Source organism: Coloeus monedula (assembly GCF_965178545.1).
Source record: "Coloeus monedula genome assembly, chromosome: Z".
In the NCBI taxonomy this organism is placed as follows: Eukaryota; Metazoa; Chordata; class Aves; order Passeriformes; family Corvidae; genus Coloeus; species Coloeus monedula.
Genome location: NC_138822.1, coordinates 40,710,995 through 40,723,424, shown reverse-complemented (window position 1 = coordinate 40,723,424; position 12,430 = coordinate 40,710,995). Strand labels below are relative to the sequence as shown.

Sequence of the window (12,430 nt, the reverse complement as noted above, 5' to 3'; positions counted from 1 at the left end):
TTCCCCTCCATCAGTGTGCATGTATACAGCACAAAAAGGCTACCTGGGATGCTAGCAAGAAGAATTGTGTAAGACTGTTGAGATAACTTTGCTAAATCAGGAGCTCTGGGAGAAAGGAGTCATAGCAATACAAGGTTCTAACAGTGGTGACTGGTTTCCAATGCCACAATATTCTTGGAATAGTGAATTGAATTTCACCATCTGGTACAGCTGATGAATAAACGTATACCATAAAGCAAGACATGAACTAGAAAATAAAACCTTCAGCATGTAGGTGAAATACAGAGGAAAAGAATGTTTAGGAGAACTGAAAGAACTGCAAACTGGAACAACAAAGATACAAGGAGATAAAGGACAGGAAGGTAATATATTTTAAGCCACCCTTCCAAACCTGTTCTGACTCAACAGTCACTAATTGCACATGACATTTTGCAGAATGCCCTATGAACTAGCTTTTTAAAATTGGTTTCTTCTTTCATGTCAAACTGTATTTTCAGTAACAGTTTGGGCCAGCTTGCTTGAAGCTTCTGGTATTCAAAAGAATATCTGCACAATTTAAGTGCTGAAATCAACAGAAAGCTCCCTAGTGATACTGATGCAATCCAAATTGCTCTCACATCCTATTTTTAAGTGAAATTGCCCACAGTAGTCAAGTTACTCACACCAGAAATGCTGCTGGCTTTCTGAAGCTCACAGAAAATCCTCCAGCTGGAAGTCAGAGACATCTGCAAGACTCCTGAGTGACTTTTGGTTGGGCATTTCCCTAGGATTAGTTTTGAAGAAGTCTGGAATTGACCACAATTACCTAACAATAGTTAAAAAACATTCCTTCACCTCTACAGACAAAGCAGTGAAGTTATGTCAAGAGAAATAATGTTGATTTTTAAAATCTTGATCAAAACCACAACACTGTCTTTGTGGTAAAACTGAAATAGATATTTATCTTGACATAATTCACATCAGGTGCCAATTAAACTAATTGCATTCAGAATGATTGTTTTCCCTTGTCTTTCAGTTAATATATATAGACTTCAACTCAGAACACAGATTTTGACAGTGCTTATGCCTCTCTTAAGAAGTTAAAGAGCAATACAAAATTGCTCCCTAGGCTTTGGTAGTGTACTCTTCCATTATCTCTTATTTTTAAGAAACCTTCTCCAGGTTTATCAACACCTGTCAGCAGCAAGTGTGTACTTCTGTCCCTTGACAGAAAATGCAGCTTTAGAAAATATAATAACTGATCCTTAATATTTCTCTTATGAGTATCTATTCTGCTGTCTTGCTGACTCTCAGTAAAGATGTGTCCTTACATGAGCTGAGGTATCCAGATTCAATACACGCATGCTTCTATACTACAGACTGTACAGCACAGTGATTGAAACGCAGCTTGTAATAACGGGATTTACTGTCACTGAACTCTGACCTAGAACAAGTCCCATTAGTTGCACTGGCTTGGGACATCCTGACATGACCAGAGGGAAAGTACTAGAAAGAAAAAACTTACAGATTTACAAGACCATGCGAGGAATTGTTTTCATCCATACAAGTCTCCACGTAATTTCTGGATATGCCAGTTTGCTTTCTAATGATGTTAACTTTATTCTTACATTCTAATCTCTTTTTTATTACCAGATGTTATTGCATTAACTTACTATGATTTAGTAGCCATTTCATTATTAATGTTTCCTGGGGAGCTTTGGCAACCTATACAGATGTAAAGTTCATCTACACTAAAGAAGTCACTAGGATACAACACATTTGCTGACTCAAGAAATACTGCATGTTACTCTTATTCTTAGAATTGATTGTTCTAAGGATGATCAAATATATGAAAGATTCAATAATCACAAAGCTGATGCTAAAACAAAAAATTTGTGCTTACACTAGGAGGAAAATTGCATTTATTCACACATTCTGTTACAGGTTTTATGAGATGGTTTATTTTCCATGTATAGGTGAGACAGCTGATAGAAATTGCTGTTCTTGGATCATTTCTCAAGGTAGCTTTTTTGTAATTGCTGTTGAATTATTAACACTATTTTTATGAATTTAGGATTCTAGTGCCCATAAAACATATCTGCCCTCATTACTCACTCTCTTATTTCTTTTGTAACATCACAGCTTGTGGTTTATGATTTTAGCATAATTTCAAGAGCATTGATCTCTGGTGTCAACGTAGATAACATTTTCTGTGGAGGCAGTAGCAGAAGATTTTTTTTCACCCATGCAGAAAATTAGAATTTATGAAAATTTCTTCTGTATCACAGAAGATTCCAATATACAATAATGCTGCTAGATAGCAAAAAGCCTTCCCCTAGAAGAGAAGACACTGCTAAAATTTTCTATTTTGGATGTTGTCATAGTGTGAGAGCTTCACAAAATTGCTAGAGATTATTTTCCTCTCAGAAAAAGACTTTGAATCTGTGCCTCTGACCATTTTGTGCTTCCCTCCTGTAGTTTTCTGATGTTGTAAGTACTGTGGCAACTTTGTTTAGTCACATCCTGTTGTTTACATGGTGCCTTCATACTGAAAGGAAATGTCTACACTTCTTAGATCAGCAGTAACTGTCTGAATCTGTGGGTTCTGAGTCTGGGCAGCTAAGAGAGAGAAATCCAAAATACTTTGTGTTCATGTGATATTTAGTCTCCTTCACACAATGTCTGTGCACGTGAGCATGGAGAGGCCCAGGGAAAAAACAAGAGTACCACTTTCATCTTCTTCCTTGAAGGTCACTGGACATCAGTCTGATTGCAAGAGAGTGTCTAGTGCCTATGTTGAGAGGCCAAGGGAATAAATGAACTTTCTCCTTCATGAACCTAGGAAAAACGATACCTTACTTTTCCTTCATTCAGCCCACTGAGAGTAATTAATAAATTGTGATCACAGGCTAGTGTTTTGCTCTTGCAAACATAATATGCACAGCTATTGTGTATGTTTTGCTAAAGAACAGATGAACAAACAATGAAACTTTAGACAAATACTCTTCAGGTTAGAATTTGCCTAAGGGTTTGGTTGGCAGCACTTGAAGAAAGAAAAAACCAAGTGCTTAAAGTGAGCACAAAGTGTAAAAAAACCAGGACATTTGTATATTTGCAGTGAAAATGCTTATTTAGAATTATCTGAAGTAGCTGCTAGGGATAAGAAACTAAAGCAAGGGTCTAAGGGACTTCACACTCCAGGGCAGATATTGATGTAACACTCAGCATGGCTCACTTCGTGTTTTTTAAGTTGCTCCCCTCCCTCCTATGCTTCCTCATACTATGTATAAAAGTGTAATGAATCCATGGTCTGGCCCCAGGTCTTTAGAGATTTTCCAGCTCTCTCCCTTCCCACACTCCTCCTCCTCCATATCAACATCATTCCCACCAACAGCTGTAGGACTGCCACACACTGTCAACCTATTTTGGTTACCATTCGAAAGAGGCAAATTGTCACTGTAAGACTGAGTAACATTCAGTCTCTGACTGGAAAACAGTTTAAGGGAGAATCCTGTTTCAGCAGAATTCCTCTGAACTCCTGCATTCCCAAGATGAAAAAGAAAAGGAAAAACCAGAAAATAATATGTGCTAGCATGCCTTTAATGTAAAGTAAGTTTGGCAGTGATCTTTAAAAACCCCATCAATGATGAAATTAATCAGCCCATATTTGTATATTCTCACCAAACATCCCCAACAGGTAGCCATGTGCATCAGTTTTGTCACATCCATACCACATGGTGTATCTCTAACAACAATGCCTGTCGTATTGACTCAATTTTTTTTTGAGCCCAAATGTCCTAAGCCACTACACTTGCCTTGTTTGATATGGATAAAAAGAGGACAAGTTCTATGACAAGAATTAATGGAAGCAATGAAGTTTGCCTGAGACCTAGGAAAACCTTGCAATTTCACTCGGCTGCAACTGGAGATACCAATTTAGCAAAGAATCCCACAGAAATTTATAGCCAAAGACACGTGCATGGGAGAGAATTATTTTTTACCTGCAACCTGGCAGTTAATGGTAACATTTGCTTTCTGGATTGTTTTCACCACAGTTCCAATGTCAACAGTGACAGCAGGTGATTCAGTGTTGATCACGGTAGCTCTTGATGCCTTTATCAGTGGCTTTCCTGCACAAAAGAAGCACCACCATTTATCATACCAAGCACATGGGACTCTTGTGGGATGGATGGGCTGGAACACACCTTGTGAAAGTACACACAACAGACAGGTGGATAAGGGAAAATGCTGAAGTGTGAGGCCACCCACTTTTTATAATATTTCAGTGTCAACAAATTCCATGGGTAAAGCGCCTTGAAAAAAGAAAAAGCACACTTGAAGCAGAGGCAGAATAGCATTAAAGCCATATGGACATAACGGAGAACCAGCTGAATCAACAAACACCAGCACAACTGGAGCTGCAGCAAGATGCTTGCCTGGCACTGCAACTGCACTACCACTCTTTGTTGAAGACCAAACACAGGAGCCTGAGTGATGGCTACAGGCACATTAACGGGGCAGGAAGATTAGAGCAACATGCAAACTGTTTCTACACATGAATCATGGTTTCCTTAACCTACTGGGGAAACACTGGGATGGGGAAGATCAGACAAAAACCAGAAAGTTTTCTCATAATGGCTAGCACAAGAAGATGAGGGACATAAACTCTATTAATGCAAAACACTGTTACTACAGGTTTTAGATAAAACAAAACAGATTACCTGATGGGAAGGGGTATATCTCTAATAGAGCTACTGCTTTGCCCACAATAATGTGTTCTTTCAACATTGGTGACAGCAAGTGAGCCAAGGTGTTTCCCTGCTTTTGTGTGTGTCTTTGTGGGATTACTTATGAAGTTTTCCACCATCAATGGCTAAAGAAGCCTTCTGCAAGACCTTTTGTAGGGCTACTGTAAAGGGATGCTTAAAAACCAGGTCAGAGGTACCCCAGCTTATCTTTGAGAGAGAGGACTAATGCAGCAGAACTGAATTAAGGTGCTGCTATCTCAAAGAAAATGCTCTGCAGTCAGGGTGTTGCAGGAGTAGCGGGACATAACAAAATTGCTTTAAATGGCATGGGACTTAGGAGTTTCTGACTCAAGTGTTGCATTTTCAAACACATAATTTTCCAAAAATCTATAAATACCGTTTTTTTTCCATTTAAAATATATGGTCAGATACAAAACCAGTTCAGATATCATCATTCACCTCTAAAAGCTGCAGTTTTAGGCTAATGTCTATCACTAGCTTTATTTGTATGTTAATTTGGAGCTGACCAGTGAAGAAAAAATGGAAGTGAGAAAAAGAATTTGTTCATTGAGCTCATGGAGAGTTCTGAAAATTTAATTCAGCCTTAAATATAAATTTCTCCATATAGCTGTATTTACAGGGCTTTTAAAAGATACCATTCATCTTGAATTCCTGTCATATCAGTTTGGGGTTATTTTGTACTTTACATTTTTTTATTTTGGTGATTTTAATGCCCAGGAATAGCTAAGTAAAGTACTACATTTTATTGTTGAAATACATCCAGAAGTTTTGATACTTTTTGGCAAAGTCTAAAGAAATGAAAGAAAAATTCTTCAGCTATCCATCAGCCTTCTTTTTCCTGATTGGTTCCCAAAATCCCACCACAAGATTAAAAATCTTTTAGCTGTTCAACCCATAAATGAGTAAGAAACCATTGAGGAAACAAAAAGGAGCATATTCCACTGTCTTTTTTTTCCATGCATGTGTTGAATGAATCAGAAAATTCTTCAATGAAATAAGCTTTCGCCCCACTCTTGATTCCTCTAAAGATGATCTCAGCTTTCCAGGTTCTTTGGAGAATACTTCCATTACGCGAAAAAGATTGCTACTTTGTTCCAAAAACTGCTCAGTATTTCACTTTGATATTTATGGCCTCATTTTATAGGCTGTTCAGCTCTTTGCCTTGGATGTGAGATGCAAAAGTATACCAGTTCTTAAGAGGAGTTCTGCTTGAGTCTGGGAAGCATCAATGTTAATTCACCTGAAAGTTTAAATTATAGTTTTGATAATTAATTATAATTAAAAAGCTAATAGCCTTCCTGTGCCCCATGTATACCTAATGCTCAGTTTATTTTTTACAGTGTCACACAAAATTGTTTCCACAAACCACACTGTACAAAAACTATGGCTTTTACACTCACTGGAAGAATGTGGATTGAATGGCAATTTTGACTAATGATTTTTTAACCTCATGTTCAGCCTCATGCTGGTGCAACATTTTTAGTGTGAGTTGCTCCTTCTAAAATATGACACTATCCTAACAGTAGCTGCCTGTAATTCAGCAAATGCACTTCTGATAGAACTAGTGTAAAAAGGATCAGTCTCTTCTGTTTTGCCTACAGGTAATTTGTAGCTCTTTCTTTTTTGCTCTGGAAGATTGACCCGTTCTGCTAAAGGACAAGACAAAGTCCCTTTCTAGTTGATTTACTGATCTTCTGAGCTTCACTGTTATCCACTGTTGCCTTCTTACATTTTCTGTTTTTGGTGTAAAAAACTTATTTTTAAAAATTAAAACTTATCAACAGCTATTCCTTCCTCTAGTCATACATGGATACACTGGCAGCTGGTGGTTACTGCCTGTGCGTTGGAAGCCTCCAAGAGTTTCCACATGCTGAAGCAGTGAAATGGGTAAATCTGCAAAAATCAGTAAGTTTTCCAGCATTCCTAGCATGTTTCCTTTTGCCTTGGCGATAAATAGGATCCTCCTTCTGTAAGACCTCTCTGCCCTGCCACAGTCATTAGCTGTCATTGTCTGTTCTGTTCCTGTATCTTTCTCAACAGATATTCATTCATGTTTGCAGCTCCACCCTTCTGCTAGTCCTGATGTGGCTGTGAGCTTGCTGACCATGTCTGCTAGTGAACCTGGAAGAAGCTGGACTCATCCTTCTAACTCCCTTTGCCATTGGTTTTTATCTGGATGAGTTTTCTTTATAACTGAATTCTAAACCAGCACAGGATATTTAGTCTGCTTTAGAGCCTGTTACTAGAGGAACAGAAACATGGAATATAATTTTTGAGACCCTCTATTTGCTTCAATTGAAACAGTATCCACCATACTTGTGATCGAATATGAAACAGTGTTTGATCTGTAATGGATAGCTGTTCAGCTCTGGAAGTTTTCTGGCTTGCCTAACCTACACCTGAGTAAATCCTGCAATCCATCTGTTAGACTTGAAGTGATCAGCGTTAGGTTTAAAATGAAGCACAGAAGCTGGGAGGCGTGAACTGCACTGGCCCTATAGGCTGCAAATAACCGGGATAAGCACTGCTTTAAGAGAGTGTCAGATGCAAGTGAGAAAAAGCATTGATGTCTTGCAGAGATACATAAACCTCACAAACTATCTATGAAAGCTGGACTATGCCTCAGGTTTGTGCAGAGTTCACACCCTGCATTTTCCCCAGTGTACCTCTGTCGACCCATGTAACACAGTTTAGCAGCCATCTGTTCCCTCACAAACAACTTCTGCCCAGATTCACACCAGTAACATGAACCATCCTGCAATCGCAGAGGTTGAACTATTACCTGCTAGGGTGACAGCAATGGAGACAGAGTCTGATCCCAGGGCATTGGATGCATTGCAAGCATAGAAACCCACATCAGCTTCCACGGGTGCTAAAATCTGCAAGGAGTCATCAGGCTGAAGGAGCAACCTGGCACAAAGCAGAAAGAAAGACGTAATAGTTTCTTAGTCCATGTGAACATGAACATATTTACTGGGAATTTTCAGGCTTAGGTATATTTTTTTTATAGGTCAGGCCTTTAGGCAATATTTAAAAATCTATGAAGAAGTTTAAATTCTTACATTGGGACTGTAAATTTTGATTATTTGTATTAAATTTTAGTCTCATTCCCAGTTCCTCTACTGCTGGCATGTGTATTAAAGAAAGATTGCCAAGTAATTAGAACATCTACCAAGTGAAACCTCCTCCTCTGCTGTGCCACTTCTGTATAATGTTGAGTGAGTTCCCTAGCATTGCTGTCTTCCAGTTCCGCAACACAGGACTAGCAATAGTAAAGAATTATTGCAAGGGAAAAATCAGGAAACATGCTGAAGCCATGCAGAAAGAAGAGAAATGAACCACAGGCTCAGTGTTAAAGCCCGAGATAGGTTCAGATTCTTAACTGATGGGCAGCTTGTACAAACTCGGCAGTCTTGGTTCTCCCCTAACAGTCAGTGAAGATAGAGAGTAATTCTCAGCTCCTCCTTGGGCTGAACCAACTCCTTCTTTCCTCTGCCAGTAAGAGGAGCCTATCACAAGCTCAGTCTACTGCCTATGATTAAATGGAATTAATATGGTCTTAGTGCTCTTATGAACTGCCTCTTTCCACTGTCTGGCTTTGCCAGGACTCATCAGGTCCTGGCATATACCTGTTTCAGCAAGAATTCAGTCCATGGGCTCCTGTCATTGTTTATGTACCCTTATTTTCATCACAGTGTATTTCATGATTACTTTTCCTTTCTCTTAATTTTGTTTTTAGCTGGAACTATTGATAAAATCTAATTATACTGTTCTCATCAGCAACTTTCAGCAGCTGTTGCTTGTAAACTCTTAGTTGAGGCTGTGATTGACAGTGGCAAGGGTGAAACTGGGGGAGGGATATGCCTGTAAAACACATGCAATAAAAGTCTGCTCACAGATCCTGGAATGACGAGTTTCTTAACGCTCCCATCCCCACAATAAAAGCTGTTGTCTCATGGACCAAAAAGCTGCACATACTTGATTTTGCACAACACTGTGGGTGGCAGATCTCTAAAACAAACCAGATTAGGGCCACCCAGCAAAATCTGTTATAGGAAAAAGCTCCAGAGTTAACATTATTTTTTTACCCTTTTGTGAGTAATAATAAAAATAGTCATTATCAATAAAAGAGCTGCCTGTTGTTAAACAAGTTTTGTAAAGGCTTAGAAAAATGCACATTTGCAAAACAAACATTAATACTTTCAAAATTGCATCTATGTTTGCACAGCAAAAAAACCACAAATGGCTGAAATAATTCCTTTCCCACTTCTGCTGTCAATGATGTTTTTCTTACGTCTTAGTCATAAGCAGGGCTGACTAGATAGCCACTGCTAACACTGACAGCAACTGACAGATCTTTTTACTTGCAGAACTAGTGTTAGCATGCATCAGTATCTCACACGTAAATTTTTAGTTTAACACTGATTGCTTCAATCGTTACATGGAATTCATTAAATCTTCAGAAGCTGCCCCACATTATAACAGCCTGTAACATTTAAAAGTTCTGTGTGTTCTGTCTGCATGTGTGCAAATATAGTATGTAGGCAGATCTTCCAGTCTACATCAAACTAATGCTTACAAGACCCCTGAAATAATTTTAATAAATGTTTCTGACACCTTCAGGCTGAGGAAAGAGCTTGCCTACTATTACACCTTATAAAACACAACGATGCATACTTTGTTTGTTGTTAATAACCTCTCCTAACATAAATCCCTCTCTGACAGCTTAAGTCACCTCAAGATCCAGCACAAGTATTTTTAGAAATAGAAACAGTCCAGGTAGATACTTGCCTTCAAAAAAAATAAACTCCAACACAGCTCCATCTTCCTATCTTTTCAACCCAAGTTTTAATACCCTTCTCCAGAAACAAACATAATGTCCTTTTCAATAATTCTGTTATTTGTGCATCACAATTTGGCATAGCTGCTTTTCTTGAAAGCAGATCCTTTTAGTCCTCTTTGTACAGAATTATTTTGGCTGAATTCCCTATTTGCTCATAGATTGCTATCTTTGTTAGGTATTGAGTTGCTTGTCAGGGGTGGAAAAAAACACCAGCTGTAGCAATTCTTTATGTCACCAGCATGTCTGAAAATAATGCAGCTTAATATTTAATCAGTTTCATCTCAGTTGTTCCACACTGTATTGCCTCCAAGACAAAAACGTACTTTGCAGGACATATATCAATGACTAAATCAGACAGCACTTCGCAAACACTGTTCACATGCTGCTTCATGTCCATTTATAAAATTTATTTCTGTTTCAGAGAAGTTGAATTATCAAGTACAAGTGGATCCTCAGTGACAGAAATTGCAGCATCCTTGCATGGCTTACTAAACAATGTATAAATTCCTCAAAGATTTTTCACTTTTAAAACTGATTCCTCAGGAACTTAATCTCAATTTTCTCTAAAATAAAACATTTTCCAATATATACAGCACTCAGTGGACTTTGGTATGGATACTAGAAGGCTCTGCAATGGCACTCAGAACCCATGCTGGTGTAAACTTGACACTTTAACCTTAGGAGAGAGTATGGACTCTTCTGTTAAATATGCACTCAGGCTGAATATGCAGACACAAGTCGGGGATCTTTTACTGGAGCCACAGATATTTTCAACTTCTGCTTCTTTTTGTGCCATATGTTTTCATTCTACTGAGTAACTGAAAACCAGCACTTTTTTGGGGCCCTTGTTCTATCTTTTTGTGACTGTACCTAGACTAAAGCTAAAGAAGTTAATTTTTGCAAGGATAGCTATGCAATAGGAATCATACTTTTGGGTGGAGGAAACAGCTCATGGAATGCAGCAATGGGAATAAAGTCATACATCAACCATCACTACTGGACATCACTGGCTCAGACAAAATCCATGGCCACAATGCCTGAAAGTGAATGCCTCTATCTGAGTGGCTTGTATACACAAACCAGGTAGCTGTCACCCAACCTAAAACCAGCAGCCTACACTAAAAATCACAATACCAACCAAGAACTTCTGAAATCTCAGTATATTCAGTAGGGTGTGACCTGAGGAACTTCAGCACTACTCTCTGGCCTTTCTCAGCAGGAGTGTTTCTCTTCAATACTAGTATAGGCAAGCCCACCTGTATTTATTTTCTTATTCCCATTAAGACAGAGGTGGGCTGGAAAACCCTCTTCTCCATTCAATGGCTGGCAAAGCATGAAGAAAACAAACTGCAGAGCTGAAGGACAGCTCAAGCATACCAGACACCACCACATGTAGATGGCCTTGCAGTTTACAGCAGGACACTCTAAGACTGCTTAAACTGCAGCTTTCATTGACACAGCTGACAGGCAGCAAGAGCATTCTGAGCCAAAACCAGAATACTGCTCTTAGAGAACCCAGCAGGAAAATCCACAAACCAATTTTTTTACACACCATGATTTCTACTCTTACATTAACTCCAAAGATACAGGTGTCGAGTTACATCTCAAGCTCAAAGCATGGTCGTTTCCTCCCCCACACACCAACCTGAAGGAACTATAAATGATGAGTACAGAAGGAAGTTCATGAAGTGGAAACTGCCTCAACATTTAAAGAAGAGTTGTCAATGACTTATGCTACTAACTGGAAAACAAATAATACTTTCCTGAGTCTTTCTGATAGAAATTTTGAGCGCACACACAACTGACTGACAATTCAGAAACAAAATGCACCATTTAAGGCTATTTCAGCCAAACTGAATGGGAAAAATAAAGGTTGAAAAGGAACTGTAAAATGATACGCTAAAAAAATCTGAACTAAAATTTCAGGAATCATATGACTCTTTTATTTCAGCTAAATTAATCTGCTTGTTGTGATACCATGACAGCTTATAGGATGTAAAATAAACTTGCCATTTCCTCATGACTGTAGTGACTACCATTCCTCATATGTGAACTTTATGTAATGTCCCTTCCTTTTCATGGACACCACAGAAGTTACAGTCATTTCAAGTAGAGAAAAAAAAAACCCACCTTAATGGACCAATTCTAATGGGATATAGCCACTGGATGAAAATCTATATATATGAAACTTTTCTGGGGGTGGCATACAGAAATTTTCACAAGAATATGTCCAAATGAAGGGATTCTGTATGTCCGAGTCATAATTATGACTGCATGTGATTTCCACCAGAGATACGTTCTTGTTCTTAGTGACCTCTACCCCTTCAGAAGTTACCATTTTTCTGTGTGTTGAATTTAATATACTTATTCACCTTCAGGCAGAGAGGCAAGAACCAGGAAACTCGGATCATTACCCAAAGCAATTATTTTTTCATTGATTCAGCAGTCAAAGTAAAGAAGAAGCCAATACGCTAATTTCATAACTGTACAGAAGAGGCAATTTTACCTAACTCAAGACTTTACTGGACGATCCAAGGCCACCACACTGGAAATTAATTTTTGTTTTGGTCCTATCTTTTCTCATATCCTAGGCTGACCTTATGACTAAATGTAGATGTCTTAGCTGAGGTCAGTATCTTGTGCAGAAGGAGCTCCTAGCAGATCCCTGGACAACTTTGTTGTACTACGTTGGTCATTATTACTGCCTACTACACTCTTTTCCTGTTCTTATATATTGATTTCTCACAGAATAGAGCCTAAATATAAAATCCCAAGCACAGACATGAGAAAAATGTATGTTACCAACACAGTTAAGCATACAACTAGTACTGAAAAGAAC

The 12,430-nt window shown here is 38.5% G+C and overlaps 1 protein-coding gene across 1 annotated transcript in view; it reads right to left on the bottom strand.

The window, feature by feature from the left end:
* Positions 1-12,430, bottom strand: part of LOC309585140 (ADAMTS-like protein 1) — a gene marked incomplete at both ends in the record, with an annotated part of 88,293 nt that overhangs the window by 38,615 nt on the left and 37,248 nt on the right. Inside the window, 2 exons of the mRNA XM_082301671.1 lie at positions 3,981-4,109; positions 7,531-7,658. Of these exons, the coding sequence (XP_082157797.1) occupies positions 3,981-4,109; positions 7,531-7,658 (257 nt within the window). The remainder of the gene's footprint in view (positions 1-3,980; positions 4,110-7,530; positions 7,659-12,430) is intronic.